This window comes from Nicotiana tabacum, chromosome 5 (assembly GCF_000715075.1).
Source record: "Nicotiana tabacum cultivar K326 chromosome 5, ASM71507v2, whole genome shotgun sequence".
Taxonomy (NCBI): Eukaryota; Viridiplantae; Streptophyta; class Magnoliopsida; order Solanales; family Solanaceae; genus Nicotiana; species Nicotiana tabacum.
In genome coordinates, this window is record NC_134084.1 from 111,405,552 (window position 1) to 111,422,190 (window position 16,639).

Below are 16,639 nucleotides of genomic sequence, written 5' to 3' on the forward strand. Positions count from 1 at the left end.
CTATACCGCTCCCAAATCTCATGCAAAGGTTCCGTTGGCTCTTGCTTGAAGTCTAATATTTCATCTCGAAGTGCCACCATATGACTAGGAGAGAAGAATTTGGCAATAAACTTATCCTCCAACTCATCCCAAGTTATGATGGAATGGTTGGGGAGTCTCTCGAGCCAATCCAATGCCTTTCCCCAACGTGAGAACGGGAAAAGTCTCAATCTCAACGCATCCTCGGATACATTTGTCTGTTTGCTCCCCCAGCATGTATCTACGAACCCCTTGAGATGTTTGTAGGCATTTTGATTTGCAGCGCCCGTGAAGTACCCACGCTGCTCAAGTAAGGTCAACATCACATTGGTTATCTGAAAGTTGCCCGCCCAGATTTGGGTTGGGACAATAGCACTTGCGTAGCCCTGGTTCGGTAATACTCTGGGAGTCACTCTTGGAGGAACCGGGGGAGGGTCTGGAATATTGTCATTTGGATTAGCATTGGCATTCCGGCCTCTCCGTTGACCTTGAAGTGCATGAGGCACCTCATCTTGCTCAAGATCATCTACCTCCTCCCCCGCTATCACGTTTCCAAGAGGATCATTAGCGTTGTATAAAGCCATGTTAGTACCTCAGTAATGACGAAAACAAGTAAGTAACAAAGAAGGAAAGAAGAAAAATACACAAAATCGACTAAATAGATAGCCAAAACCGTTAGCTCCCCGGCAACGGCGCCAAAATGTGATCGCTGCCAACTCCGCACTACTAAAAAGTAGGAAGAGAGGGTCGCAATAGTTTTTACCCGATGAGGGTCGGGATCGATTTCCACAGGGATCTAGGAATGGAGTCGAGTATCTATCTAGACTAAGAGTTGTGTAATTGTTCCAAATGTCACTTCCAAACATCTTTTGAATTTTCTTTAACAAACTAATATTATCAATTACTAATTAGAACTAAATTATGCTAATAAGAAAATTGCTAGAGTTGAATCTAATGGGTAGAAAGGCACTAGGGTAGTGACTTTCACCTAAGTGGCTAATTGACGGGTAAATGCTTCTATCTAAGGTTCGATTGACATGATTGGGGAAATATGCTATAACCGTTGCACAATTTTACCCACTCTCACACCTCTCGGTAGAGAGAGTGATTTTGCCCAATTGACTCTTTCGAGACCAAATGGGTAGGCAAATTAGCTCAAGCAACTAAGGTTCAAGTTGGGTAATTACTCTCTCGAGGTTTAACCCTTTAATTGGGACTATCAATTCTCTTGAGTCCATCCCAATTCCTTGTTGGGTCAATTTTGGAGACTTAGGCTCTCTTTCTCAAGAAGAGCCAAGTCAACATAGCACAAACCAGTGTTTGCAACCACCAATTCATAGATTAAACCATAAAATTGATCCAAATAACAAACACCCATAGTCAATCTAACAATAGATGACAACACTCATCAATTACCCACACTAGGGTTGAGCCACAACCCTAGCTAATGGGTTTAGCTACTCATGCTTGAAGGAGAAAATAGAGAAATAGATGAAGAACAAGACATATTAATTTAAAAATTAATGTAAATACAGAGAATCTATCGTAAAATCTAAGTTAAGATGCCAAAAATGGCTACACAATAGCTTCTCACGAGCGCAGCTATGTTCTGGAAATAACTGATGACCTAAAAATGGCAAAATGTTCTATTTATACTAGGCTGAAAAAACTGGACAAAAATACCCCTACGGGGTCTGCACGGGCCGCATAAAATGGACCGCGGCTGTGCTAAGCTCTTGGACTTCATTTCTGAGCTCTCTAAACTTGTGCTCCGCGGACCGCGTAGAATAGATCGCGGCCGCGGAGATCTCTAATGTGGTTCGCACAAGTATGACTGCGGACCGCGCAGCTTGAACCATGGAAAATTTCACCTCTCTAAATCTCTCTTCTGCGAACCGCACATAATGATAGCGCGGCCGTAGAGCCTTCACCGCGGACCGTGAAATGTGTACTACGGCCGCGTTACCTGAAGCCCATTTTTGCCAACTCTCTGACTCACCTAGTGCGGACCGCACAAAGTCGAATGCGGCCGCACTAGGCCTTGTTTGCTCTCAGATTGCCTTGTCTTTGATACTTGAGCATGTTTCACTCCTTTTTAGCCGATCTTTGACATTTCGTCACTTTGTCGATCAAACCTGCAATCAAGCACAACTTATGAGCCTTTTGGGACTATTTTGTAACAATTTATAATAAAAGCATAAGCAAAAAGGAGCATGAAACACGTTAAAATCCCTACTTATCATATATTAACCGGTATAACAATTGAGCATCTAATTGCTCATGCTCTTTGTCACGACCCAAATACCTAACCCGTAATGATGGCGCCTGTCGTGGTACTAGGCAAACCAACATTTTCAAATACTTCGCCATTTCATAAAAAGATAAATCAAAGCCTTTTCACAACAGAGTTTTCATAAAAGCATAAATTAAACTCAAAATATAAGTGCGGAATAGATAGCCTGACATCGGGGTGTCACTAAGTCATGATCATCTACTACCGATCTAGAATCAGAGTTTACAATAGTCTGCCAAAAGCCAAAACAGAAAAGAAAAGATAATAAGAAAGGAGAGACGAGGACTGCGAACACCGACAGCTACCTCGTAAGTCTCCGATAGTCGACCGCTCATGAACTCAACAACCTCCGCGACCGGTCTCACCTGAATCTGCACACAAGGTGCATGGAGTAATGTGAGTACTTCCAACTTAGTAAGTAACAGAAACAAATAAAGAACTGAGAAGCAGTTACAAGCTATGCAAATAAAGCTTATTTCAGTAATTTTCAACAAAGAATAGACAAGATTTCAAATCTAGTAGTTTAAGTCAAGTCCGTTCGTGCTCAAGTAAACCAATTATCAAGTCTTCCAGAAATTTGCACAACAAGGACAGATAACAACTAAGTGCAACAATAATTGAAAGCAAGTACACCTTCTCAAAACAACAGTCACTCAACTCATCTCAACAGCTCAATCATTCGGCTCTCAGCCCTCAGTACTCACACTCAATAGGTACCTATATCGTTGCGGCGTGCAGCCCTATCCAATATATAATCAGCCATAAGACTCATTGCGGCACTTAACCCGATGTAATATAGATAATTAGCTCGAAGGCCCATTGCAGCGTGCAACTCAATCCAATAGCAGTTAATTCAATATGTACACAACCTCAACGGGTCCCAACAGTGATATTATAAGGCCTAAACATGATTTCTAACATGAATTGCAGTCAATTTCCATAAAAACAGAGGGAACATGTAGTTAACAGTAAACTATTCGATTCTACAGTCTCACGGGACGGACTAAGTCACAATCCCTGTGGTGCATGCTCACATGCCCTTCACCTAGCATGTGTGTCACCTCCAAAATAGTCACACGATATAAAATTCCGGGTTTCATACCATCAGGACCATATTATAATAGTTACTTACCTCAATCTACGCGAAACTCTACCAAAATGCCTTTGCCTCGCGAGTCGGCCTCTGAATGTCCCGAATCTAGCCACAAGCAGTATAATACAATTAATATAGGCTAAAGGAATCAATTCCACAAGAAAACTACTAATTTAGACCCAAAAATCCGAAATTGGCTCAACCCGACCCCTAAGCCCACGTCTCAAAACCAAGTAAGAAATACATACCCCAATTAATTCCGCAAAAATCTCTTCAAGAATCGCCCAAATCCGTGATCTTTAGTTCAAAATATGAAAAATGGGATCAAACCCTCGATTTTGAATTTAACACTGTCTGCCCAGATTTTCTTCTTCGCGAATGCGACCGTCCTCTCGCATTCGCGTAGACCAACTTAACTGCCTCTCCGCTTTACTTTTCGCGAGCGCGATGCTTTTCAAACTCAGACCTTCGCGAACGCGTCCCTTACCTCACGAACGCGTAGAACAAGGCTAGGGTCCCCAGCTACCCCTCTCCTCTTCGCAAACGCGACCCTACTCTCGCGTTCGCGATGCGCACGCAGACCAGACCTTCGCATTCGCGTCCTCTTCATTGCGAATGCGAAGAACAAATCCTCCTCAAATCACAAACACTCTTCGCGAACACGAGGCTTCTCTCGTGAATGCATAAGAGGAAACCAGAAAGATTGCAGTAGCAGTTATCAACTAACTCACCAAGGCCAAAAATGATCCGTTAACCACCCGAAACTCACTCGAGGCCCTCGGGACCTCAACCAAACATACCAACATGTTCCATAACATCATACGAACTTAGTAGAATCCTCAAATCGCCTCAAACAACATCAAAAATACGAATTGCACCCGGATTCAAGCTTAATGAACTTTGAAATTTCTAAATCCTACAAATGATGCCGAAACCTATCAAATCACGCCCGATTAACCTCCAATTTTGCACACAAGTCATAAATGACACCACGAGCCTAATCCAACTTTCGGAAATCAAATCCAACCCCGATATCAAAATTTCCATTGCCGGTCAAAATCGCCAAAATTCCAACTTTCGCCAATTCAAGCCTAATTCTACTACGGACCTCCAAATCTCATTCCGTACGCGCTCCTAAGTCCAAAATCGTCTAACGGAGCTAACGGAACCATAAAAATTCAAATTCTAAGTCGTTTATACATAAGTCAATATTCAGTCAACTTTTCCAACTTGAACTTCCAACTAAGAGACGAAGTGTCTCAATTCACTCCGAAATCACTCCGGACCCGAACCAAATAACCCGGTAGAACACAAAAGAAGTAGAAAATGGGGGAACGAGGCTATAACTCTCGAAGCGACCGGCTTGGTCATTACATTCTTACTCAAAATGGTCTAGCAGAATCATTGATCAAATAACGCCTCCAATTAATTGCTAGACCATTACTTATGATAAAAAAATTCATCTCGATATGGGGTCATGCTATTTGCATGCAACAGCTCTTGTATGGATCAGGCCACAAGTTATCATAAGGTCTCCCCATTACAATTGGCTTATGATGAGCCAAATATTTCTTATCTTAGAATATTTAAATATGTGATATATATTCTAATTACTCCATTACAATGCACAAAGATGAGTCCTCAAAGAAGATTGGAATATATATTTGTATACCCAACATTAGGAGGGAGAAAATAAACAGCTAGAATAAGAGACAGATTGAAATGCATCATCTCCGAGATATCAAATAAAGTTTTCATCAGGGAAAGTATAATACGCGCTGCACTCTTTTTCCCTTAACCAAGGTTTTATCCCAATTGGGTTTTCCTGGTAAGGTTTTTAATGAGACAACACTCAATGCGTATTACAAGATGTGTATACTCTTTTTCCTTCACTAGGCTTTTTCCTATCAGGAATTTTTTAGGAAGGTTTTAACGAGGTACATTATCTATGGACATACAAGAGGGAGTGTTATAAATCCAATGTGTGTGGATGTCACTTTCAATGTATGTAAATGTTCTCTTCGTAACTGTCTTTGGCAAATTCAATACCAAATGAATGAGTTCATTAATACATGTAACTTGTGAAGAGATTTGTAACCTATAAATAGGATGTTATTCTCCTATAGAAGATACATAAGAAGCATACTTGAAATAAGAAGAATAGTTCCCTCCTCTCTACATCTCTTATCTATTCTTATCTCTTCTCTTTTGGTGCTTTAGTTTATAATTATAATATTCGTTTTATAACAGTATAAATTTTAATCACACGATTAGACTAGCAAAGTTCTCTTTAATCTGTTATAGAAAAGTTCTAAATAAATCTATAAATATGAATAACTTATTAAACATATACTAACAGATTTTACTTAAACGTTTTTTGTTGAGTTCTTAAATTCTATGTTTTATCAATTTTTTTGTAACAATGTAAATATTACCATTAATAATAAAAAAATCAATACACCTACAGAGTACCTAAAATTACATAGCCACCTTTCTTCAAGGGTACTATAATATATAGGCCTTCAATAGAGCTAAGCTATACGAGATTTTTCTGCAGTAGTCCATGACAATAACGTGCTTTCTTTGCCATCCTGACAGGTTCTATTCTATTTATAAACTCTTTCTTTATCTGTACTACTACCATGTCTATATTTACATTGAATCACCTAAACAGTTTCCAATTTCTAGCTTTCCAAATGTGGTATAATCCTGCACTCCACTACAATCTCTTTTTTGAATTGATTCCAATGCCTGTTCTTGATCCTACTAAGTGTCTGCTGCACATCACCTTTTGAAATATGAATTCTTGCCCATTGTAGTATTTCTGCTCTAAGTTTCCTTGCCCAACTGCAATCAGCAAATAGATGTCGAGATGATTCCTCAGTCAGTTGATCACACAAACAACAACGCTCGTTATCAACATGAATCTGCAATCTCCTCAGCCTTTCCTCTTTGAGTGATCTATCTTGTACAACCATCCATGTTATAAACCTATGCCCCGGTTGTGAGATGGAGCTCCAGATCAGTTCAGCACATCTCATTCTTCCTCGAGGCCCTATTCAGATTGGTACAGCTACTCGAAAGAGAATATTTCCCTTGGGGCCCTAAGATATAATTTCCTTGTTGATACCAGTGTTGCATTAACTCTTTTAATGAGTTAATCTTCTTCCAATACTAACTGTAGTCAGTGGGAATTTGGTGACTCCATATATTATTATTATTCCTCATATAAATCACATGTACCCATTTCACCCATAGTGAATCTTCTTTGTTTGCTAACTGCCACAACATTTCTCAATAGATGCAATGTTCCATATTCTACTTCCTTTGATATTTAAACCACCAGACTTCTTTGGACAACAAACTTTTTCTCAGGCTACAGGTGATATCTTCCTCCTGCCTTCAGTGCTTCCCCATAGGTACTCTCAATATTTCTTATCAACCTCCTTCAACACACTTTGTGGAAGTATAAATGATGATCCACAGAAGCTGTGTAACGAGAACAGGACTGCAGTAACTACCTGTAGCCTCCCAGCATATGACAATTGTTTGGAGTAGACAGTGTTGATTCTGGTAATGATCTTATCAATTAGTTGATAACACTCCATCTTATTACACTTTTTAGATGATATGGGAAATCCCAGATATCTTATAGGGAATGTTCCTAGTATGAAACCAGTCTGTTGCACCAGTGTGTCCTTCATGTGATCATCCACTCCAGCCACAAAAATACTTGACTTATCCATGTTGGCCACCAGCCCTGTTACTTTGCTAAAATGTGATAAGGCCTCCATTGTTATTGGGTTGGGTGTTCCTTTACAGAAGATTATCAGGTCACAAGCAAATATCAAATGAGTCAATTTTAACTGCTTGCAAATGGGATGGAATTTGAAATTTGAAAACTCGCTTATATACTTCAATGTTCTGGAAAGATATTCCATGACTAATACAAAGAGCAGGGGAGGCATTGGATCTCCGTGTCTCAATCCCCTCTTCCCATCAAAGAATCCATAGCCTTCACCATTGACTTTGATTATATGCTTAGGAGATGTAACACATAATATAATCAATTTTATGAACTTATGAGGAAACCCATATCCTTTGAGTGCTTCTTCTACAAACTCCCAACTTACCATGTCGTATGCTTTCCTTAGATCAATTTTCACCATGCATCTGGGAGAGGTCTGTCTATTATAAAGTCTTAACAAATCATGACATATAAGTACATTATGCACCATAGGCCTCACCTGCACAAAAGCTGATTGGTTCTCTGCCACAATTGACTGCAATCTTCAATCTACTAGATAACAATTTAGAAATGCACTTGTACAGAATATTACAATAGGCAATGGGTCTGTATTGGCTTGTACTTTCAGGTACCTTCACCTTTGGGATCAAAGCAATGTTGGTTGTGTTGAGTTGCCTCAGTAACTTTCCATTGTTGAGGAAAGTCAGAACTGCCTCTATAATGTCCTTCCCTATTATATCTCATGTTGATTTAAAGAATCCACTTCCATACCTATCCGGCCCTGGACTCTTGTTACTATCAATTTTGAACATAGCTTGTTTGACTTCCATCTCATAATAAGACTTAAGCAGGTCTATCTGTTGTACCACTGTTAATGTTGGACCATTACTTAGGATTCTTGTGAAAGCTTTTAGTCTATCATTATGTTTTCTTCCTAGTAGATCTGTATAGCAATCTACAAAGATATTGCAATCACATCTTGATTAGTTCGCCAGCTCTCATGATTATCCTGTATTTGAGTGATTGCCTGCTGTAGTCTCCTATGTTTTATCACTGAGTAGAAGTACTTTGTGTTGTCATCTTCAATTTTTATCCAATTTGCTTTACACTTTTGTTGCAGGAACATCTCTGCTAAGAAAGAAGAGTGCTTATGTTTTTCGAACTTAGTCTTTTCATCTTCCTAGAGTTGTACATTCAAAGGATCTGACTGCATTAGTTCCTAAGCTAGTTTCAGCAACTCCTTGTCCTCTTCTGCTTCCTTGACTATATTTCTAAATTGCTGAGAATTCAGCTCTTTCAATTTCCCTTGTAGTTGTTTAAGCTTCTTAACCACCTAAAACATTCTGCAGCCATCAATATGTTCATCCCACACTTCCTGGACCTTCTCTAAAAAAAGGATGTTGTGCCCACACGTTACTATAATATAAAGTCTTCCTCGTTTTGATGTTTATCTCATTTAAAACTATTTTAGCTGGGCAGTGATAACTAATGCCTTCAGGAAGGAATGTTGCCTTACATGTGGGCATAACGTTTAACCAGATTCCATTAATGAACATCTAATCAATTTTAGAAAACACTTTGTGATAACCATTTCTATCATTCCAAGTATGCTTGTGGCCTTGTTGAGGTAACTCTATCAAAGCACAAGTGTCCATACAATTCTGAAAGTCTAGAACTTTTGCCCAAGCTATTGGATTACCCCCATTCTATCATCCATCTTCAATATAGAATTGAAATATTCTATTATTAGCCAAGGTTTTTGACAGGTGGAGCTTAGTTGTACTAAAGTCTCCCATAGTTGCTCCCTCCTCTCTAGTGTTATGTGCATACACAACTGAAAGCATGAACTATAGTTGCAAAGGAATGTATGTTACCTCATAAGTGATCCCTTGAGCTGTGCTCATCTTTAGTTGGATTGTATAATAGTCTGGTCTCCAACTTATCCATATTCTGCCATTGTAGTGCTTTCTTCGGTTGTTTATGTTGTTCCAACCGCTAAACATTTTATTAGCTATGCTGTCAAACTTGTTGCTTTTTATTTTTGTCTCCAATAATCCTACTAGATTTACTTTTTCTTCATTGCAAAGGAGATTGACCTCCTTTTGCTTATGGGAGCATTAAGCTTCCTTACATTCCAACAAAGCATATTAACCATTCCCTGAGAGAGGAATGGTTTGGCCTCCCACATTTTCCCCTTCAATAGCAGAGACATCGCAATCCATTTTAGTCATGTGAAGAACCTGAAAAGCATTGCTGCTTGTCACCTGGTGCATCTATTTAGTTTGAGTCCTACTTGTTTGTCCTCTTAATGGTGTGATCCATCCACTCTTCTGTTGCTCTTGTTGCCTCTCTATTATGGATTCTTTTTGCCTTGTTCCAACACTTCATTAAACCTGTCGAACTTGTTGTGTATCACTTGGTTGCATTATAGGAGACTTAGTATTCTGTTTGCTAGCTTCTTTCTCTTCTTGTACTGGATTTTCCTCCTGCAGTGTGGTGTTTTGCCATTTCTTCTTTCTATATTCTGTCTCTGAGTGGCCATACTTTTTGCAATATTTGCATAAAGTTGGTTTCCAGTCATACAACACTTTTTGTTCCACCACTAATCCTCTTCTCATTCCTGAATAATACATATTCTGGTAACTCTGTATCCATTCCTACCTCTACCAGAAGTCCAGTAAAATTGAGTCCTATTTTATTCTCTATGTTTTGGTCCACCATCAATAGTTTTCCAATCAAACTTTCTATCTTACTTAGGCCTTTTGGACTCCAGTACTTGAAGTCCAATCCAGGTAACATTATCCACATTGGTACAGTGTGTAATTCTTCTCGGGTAAACTCCATTTTCGGACTCCATACTTTGACAATAAAGGACTTATTATCAAAGTGATAAATGCCTCCTTGAATTGCTTCGGTTTTCCCCAGTTCTGTATCAAATCTTACAAAAATAATCTCATTCTTAAGCATTGGGATTTTATTTATCCCATGCTTCGCACATATCCTCCGTATGTAACCATTAAGCACAAGGAATGGGGGGTGAACACCCAAAACATAACATACTAGTGCATTTCTCCAATCTTTAATTTGCGACACTATATCCTTTAATTCAATGTCTACAATAGGTGACTCACCTTGCAATTTGGGAGATACGTACTCAAGTTTGAAGCCAACATTAGACAATTTTGTGATGCCAAAATATTTCCAAATCGAACTCTGTTTCACCAGCATTTCGAGCTCCTCCTCCACTTGATCGGCCCATGACTTGTTACCACTGCTAGATGGACTATGCTGCTTATCGCCTGACTTTACTATCTCTGTCCATTGCTGAATAACTTTCAATTTGGTTGTCTTCTCTGATTCTCCTACCAAATTTACTGTTTCATTGCCATCCTTTTCCTCTAGGGTTCTTGGAGATTGGGTGTTTTGGGCCAATTGACTAGTCTGAGCTTTTTGCCCGTATTGTTGATATTGTTTTCCAAGTGTTTCCACGCCATTAGAGCCTTCTGAGATGGAACACGCGCCCTCTTCCCAATGGTCAGCGCATGTTAGTTAAAGTACACCGAGAGAACACGAGCCATCGTCAGATTAAACAACATTGTAATCTTCCAATGATTTCAATATTATTAACAAATAACAATATATTTATTTATTTATTTTTAAATTCTTTTAACGAAAGGAGAAATGAAAGAGGAGGTTACAAGGAGAATCAATCCATGACCGACAGAGTGAAAGTTCAAATAACCAATCAATTAAACTATCACAGTTTCTACTTTTATTTAGTATGTTTTAAAAAAAATATTTTTTTATATTTAAAAATTATTTAACTTGAAACTTTTTATTTTATGTTTAATAACAATCCTTATAGCCTTAACAATCTCACGATAGAGTAAAACTACAAGTTCTATTTTCTTTATTGAAAAAAAAAATTGTGCCTAGTCATACTTAAATTGGAGGAGTAAAAATGTCAAATATATACACGGAATAAAATCAATGGGAAAAACTGGTCTAATGCCAAAACAAGGGGCGACGGTTGAAGGTTGGGGACAGTGCCAGTGGTAGGTGAGAACAACCAATACCTAAGATCTCACATCTTGTCTTCACCTACTTCTTACTACTAGGATCTACTCTTGTTGTCTGTTCTTTTATTTCTAATTTTATTTTTATTTTATATTTCAACTACAGCTCCATCTCGCTGTAATTCAAGATTCCTCTTTTCTGGTAAGAATTCCCCATTTTGCTAATTGATTCAAACCCCTTTACTTTTTTCTTTTTCAGCATGTTTTAAAATGGGGTTCCTTTCGTGGAATTTGAATTGCCAGTTGAGGAGTGACTGATGTAATATTTAGTACCAATTGATTTTTTTTTTCCTCTTTGTCCAAAATCAGGTCTTTTTTCTCTTGAAATGGAGTTTCTGGAAAGACCTGAAGCTCAATTGATTGTTGGGGTTGCTGTTGCTGTTGTTGCTGCTGGTGCTACTGCCTATTTTTATTTCTCTTCTAAGAAGTCCAAAGGTCTGATTTTTTAACTCAGTTACCTGCTATTATAGCATAACATAATGTGTCCAAAAAAATGTCAATTCAACCACTTCCAACATAAGAAAAGCTGTTAATTACACTTATGCATGCTTATTATTTAGGAAAAAGAAGTTTATGGTTGTAAATTAGTAGTCGTGTAGCTACTATTTCGTGGTGACAGAGATGAATTTGATTGGATAAACACGGTTGGCAAGGATTCATATAGCCAATTCCAAACTTGTTTGGGACTGAGGCGTAATTGTTGTCGTTGCCCTGTCTTTCTTTAGACTATGCTTTTGATCTTGGTTATACTGACTGATAGTATTTTGTTGTCTTAACAGTATGCTTAAATCCTGAAGAATTCAAAGAATTTAAGCTTGTTAAGCGCACACAACTTAGCCATAATGTGGCAAAATTCAGATTTGAACTTCCAACACCCACTTCCGTGTTGGGCCTACCCATTGGGCAACACATTAGTTGCAGGTTCGGTTGATTGAACTAGTCTCACATACCAGTCCCGACCAATTTCTGCTATTGACATTTAGAAAACATTTGGTTTCTCACTTGATCTTCAATCAATCAGGGGCAAAGATAGTCAAGGTGAAGAGGTTGTTAAACCATACACGCCAACTACTTTGGACTCGGACATTGGACATTTTGAATTAGTTATAAAGGTAAAACTTCAGAAGTATGTTTATCTTGTTCTTGCAATATTATATCTGTATCGCATTTTTCTATCTCATATTGTTGATTTTGATGGTCTGTATTTTATGAATGCACAGATGTATCCCCAAGGAAGGATGTCTCATCATTTCCGGGAAATGCGTGTGGGTGATTATTTGGTAGTGAAGGGGCCCAAGGTAGTTTTTGTAGTGCTTATGAGATATTTATCTGCATTTACTTATTGGTAATCTGTTCGTGGTCTCAGAGGGGTAGCTATGTCTCTTTTTTTTGTTTCTCTTCTTCAGTGATTCCAAGTTTGTTAAACTTTTGAATTAATATCTAGATGACTTAGAAAATGAAATAGAAGAATAAAAGAGAAAAATGTCGCAATCTCGCGATGTATCCAAGAAATTATTCTTTTGTTGTATGGCTTGGTTAGATAACTTCAACTAATTAAAAAATATATATATCTTACCAAATTTTCAAAAACACTAGGTGATTTCTTTCCATGTATCCAAGCCTTGGTGGATAGAGTTACCGGGTACCAATTGCTGGTGGGAGGTAGCAGATACCCCGTGGAATAAGTTGAGGGTGTGCATAAGCTGGCTCGGACACGGCGGTTATCAGAAAAAAAGAAAAAGAAAAGGATATCTTGCCAAATTTCACCATTCTATGTGTTATGGTTTTTCTTCGTCCATATCTAAGGTTTAGATGCAGGAGAAATCCAACATTGCTTAATTTCAGTTGGCATTGGATTCTTGATGCTAAAAATGAAAAGCTTTATCTTTTGAGTACTCACACATCAATATCCTTTCATAAATAGGGCCGTTTCAAGTACCAACCTGGCCAAGTAAGAGCATTTGGAATGCTTGCCGGAGGCTCTGGCATTACCCCAATGTTCCAGGTTTGTTCCGTTGGTTAATGTGTAATTTCATTCTTTTTTCTGGACTTACTGCTTTACTCAAATAGTTTGTCTTTCACTTTTTGTGAAAAAGAATGTAGTGGACGGAAATATTTCAAGTTTGATGTAGGGTACTACTTTTCTGTTTCTGGCCAGGTTGCTAGGGCTATTCTTGAAAATCCTACGGACAAGACGAAGGTGCACCTAATATATGCTAATGTTACTTATGAAGATATTCTTCTAAAGGTACATATTTTTTTTATCTTTATGTCATTCAATTGAAGTTCTTACATGTTAATTGAATATTTCAACGAATTTTAACTATGCCCTTGACTGATCTCCTGCTATAGTTGCTGCAATTAAACTGTATTGAGTAATAGGCTTATTGTTCATCTCATTTTGACTTTTTCCTTTTTATTTTGGGTGGAATTTCCTATTTTCCTATTTGATTCAAAAGGTGCAGGGTGCTTGATCTGTAAAACATGTGCCTATTTTAGCCCTTTGCTGAACTCTGCTTTAGAGATGAGGAGGAAATAATGTCTGATTTTATTTTCGAAACTTGAGTGGGAACTGTGTTTTGTTAGGTAGTTCAAGTTATAAAATGACTTAGAGCATCTTTGACTTAAGAGACACATGAAATCAAGTTACAGTGAGTTGTACTGAAGCCGTAAAGCATTTGATTTTTATTCTTAACTTGTTTTTCTAAAGATAAATATCTTCTCTAAAGTATCCAACCTTTGTTCTCCACCTATTTTTCTTGTATTAGTAAAAGTTATTCCTGTACTACTTTCTGGGGTTGCTACGTTCAGATTGACTTCACCTTTACTTATAAAAGTATAAGAAATACACTCCCACATATATGGATCATGTCTAAGTAATTTGTAGTTTTGTTATAAATGTTACTTTCTCAAAAAAATCTGTAGTATTTGTTATACAGCCTTTGACTGCATAGAAGTGTTAAACTCTTTCGCACTTTCTCACTTCTCCCAATTTGTTATTGAACTTTACCTGCATAGTGATCCTTTTATGTGATGATCCTTTTCTAAATGCATTATCAACTTTTCTGTTTATATGGGGGACGCCAAAGTTCTATTTTTAAGGAAACTATTTCAGGGGTCAGGGAGTAGATATGTGTCTGAAGCTCATTCTTAATATGCCTATTCCTGTGTAATGGTTAGACAACAACAACTACTACTACTACTATGCCTCAGTCCCAAACAAAGTTGCTGTTGGCGATATGAATCCTAACTTCTTTCTTTAAGCTCAACTCATCATTTTCATGCCAAAATAAAATAAGAATATTAGTGAAAATAAGTTTATATGTATAAATAAGTAATAACATTAGAAGTTTTCTAACAAACTTAAAGCCTATTCCTAACTAGTATCACCTACATGGATCTTTTTCTTCCACTGTGCCCTATCTTTAGCTAAGTCTGCATCGATTCGAAGTACTTGTATGTCGTTCGAGACAACTTCCTTCCATATAATTTTAGGTCTACCCCGTCCCCTTTTAACACCTTCCCCCACCATAGCTTCACACCTTTTAGCAGTTTGGGAGGACATTGTTGAACAATTTTTATGCTGAAGTTGATGACTCCTTGAGGTGTTGATAATTTTGCTAATCAGTATTTATTTCTGGGGGTTACCTTTCTTGACCTTTTTGCTAAGATCAAGCGTAGTATTTTTTTCTATGGAAAGGCATATAGCTTGAAACTACTGAGTGTCCGCACCTGAATTTCTCTTACTTGGCCTGCAGGAAGAGTTGGAGGGGCTTGCTGCTAACTATCCTGACCGTTTCAAAGTTTATTACGTTTTGAATCAGGTTAGTTCTATAGCTTTATTTCTGATTTGGAATATGAGGTGCCTATAGGCTTTTTTCTCCTTCTGGCTATAATATTTGTGATTTTGTTTAATTGACTGTTCTGTATATCTTGCAAAATTCTCTTCTCTGACATGTCGTCTATATTGCGATAGCTAATTCAATTACTGTAGTTTGTAGTGATATTTTTAGAATCTCCAAAACTGTCAAATGATTTCCGAGCATCTCTTTACTGATTTTGTAGAAACAAAAATGAAAATTTGATCTAACATGACTTGTTCGAAAAGTTGTACTTAAATTCTCGACCGGGGGAGGCACTTAACTTTCTTTTTATGTCTCATTGGAGAAGTGTAGCATATTAAACTTGTTATATTTAATAACCTTTACAATTGAGGGATGCTAACAACATTTTTCAATCGACCTACTTAAATTATTCTTAAGAACTTTCAACCAGCAGTTATTTTCTTTTTCTCTTACCTTTATGGTTTTCGTGTTCCAAACAAGATAGGGCTCAATGTCGATATGGTACTATGCTAAAAGAATCAGGTAAAAGGTGACGAACAGGTGTAGGATAGTTGGGGAAATGTCATACTTCCACCTGTAAGATATAGGGTACAAGCTCTCAAAAACAAATTGAACTTTTAGTGAAGTGATTTCTTTCTTCTTTATTTTCTTTCAAAATTGCTCCTTGTTAAAGGTACATTTCTCTTGCAAGTAGACATGCTTTTACATCCTACGTAATGAATTAAATGATCTAATCTAATCGTTCTCTTAATATATCAATAGCCTCCAGAAGTATGGAGTGGTGGTGTTGGATTTGTCTCCAAGGAAATGATCCAGACTCATTGCCCTGCACCTGCAGCTGACATTAAGGTATTACATTGTATCTCTCAAGTTGCTAAAAGCAACCGATTCTAGTATGATAAGTTTTAATAGGAGAGATAGGTAGATTAGCTTTCGAGCTCTGATTTCATATTAAACGTGCAGATACTGAGGTGTGGTCCACCACCGATGAACAAGGCTATGGCTGCTAATCTTGAAGCCCTTGGATATACCCCGGAGATGCAATTCCAATTCTAACTGCTTCTTCTTTTGTTTTAATTTTTATCCCCGCATTACTCGAAAGGGGTTACATTAGTCTTGAAAGAAGACATTTCCATTTGCTTATTATAGGTCTGTTGTTATAGGTCTGTTTAATGGAGTTTCAGCAAAGCGACTCTACTTTCGAATTTGAATAACATCTCATCCTTGAGTAGATATGCCCTCTCTGCTATTCTGGTAATGCTTCTTTTTCAACAATAAAGTCACACCGAGTTGATTGCAGTCTTGTTTATTATCCTTCAAGTTGTTAAATGCAGAGAGAAGTGAACATGCAATTTGTAGTATTTGCCTTGTTATATAAAGAGCGAGTGAAATGTGATATTTTTAGTGCACATTGTTCGTGCATTGGATAATTCACCGGGTTACTCTTTCCACCAATACTTGGACGGATGAAAAATGACATTGTATAGACGCTCTCAAAACAATAACGGAAAAATGTATTTTTTTTTTGTGTGTGTGTATATATATATATATATTATACACTTTTTC

The 16,639-nt window shown here is 37.7% G+C and overlaps 1 protein-coding gene and 1 long non-coding RNA gene across 5 annotated transcripts; one reads left to right on the top strand and one right to left on the bottom strand.

The window, feature by feature from the left end:
* Positions 1-1,506: 1,506 nt before the first annotated feature.
* Positions 1,507-10,610, bottom strand: LOC142181210 (uncharacterized). Its single transcript, XR_012709707.1, has 3 exons — positions 9,027-10,610; positions 2,617-2,682; positions 1,507-2,153 (listed from the first exon to the last, which is right to left on the bottom strand). It is a non-coding gene; the product is annotated as an uncharacterized LOC142181210 (long non-coding RNA).
* A 267-nt stretch (positions 10,611-10,877) lies between these two features.
* Positions 10,878-16,372, top strand: LOC107765620 (NADH--cytochrome b5 reductase 1). 4 transcript variants are annotated; one of them, XM_075253960.1, is made up of 12 exons: positions 10,878-11,207; positions 11,335-11,370; positions 11,538-11,663; positions 12,008-12,149; positions 12,250-12,340; positions 12,449-12,526; positions 12,825-13,034; positions 13,153-13,233; positions 13,387-13,476; positions 14,987-15,052; positions 15,836-15,922; positions 16,037-16,372. In XM_075253960.1, the coding sequence occupies exons 3-12, from the start codon at positions 11,555-11,557 to the stop codon at positions 16,127-16,129; spliced, it is 1,047 nt and encodes a 348-aa protein (XP_075110061.1). In that variant the 5' UTR covers positions 10,878-11,207; positions 11,335-11,370; positions 11,538-11,554; the 3' UTR covers positions 16,130-16,372. The 4 variants fall into 4 exon arrangements, with proteins under 4 accessions (XP_075110061.1, XP_075110060.1, XP_016439770.1 ...); XM_075253959.1 differs by having other exon boundaries at positions 10,880-11,211; XM_016584284.2 differs by lacking the exon at positions 12,825-13,034 and having other exon boundaries at positions 10,880-11,211.
* The last annotated feature ends 267 nt before the right edge of the window (positions 16,373-16,639 follow it).

Coding starts and splice junctions, on each gene's coding strand:
- LOC107765620 (XM_075253960.1), top strand. CDS start 11,555: ATGGAGTTTCTGGAAAGACCTGAAGCTCAATTGATTGTTGGGGTTGCT. Junction 13,234..13,386: donor GCATTACCCCAATGTTCCAG/GTTTGTTCCGTT, acceptor GTTTCTGGCCAG/GTTGCTAGGGCTATTCTTGA. Junction 15,053..15,835: donor TTTATTACGTTTTGAATCAG/GTTAGTTCTATA, acceptor ATATATCAATAG/CCTCCAGAAGTATGGAGTGG.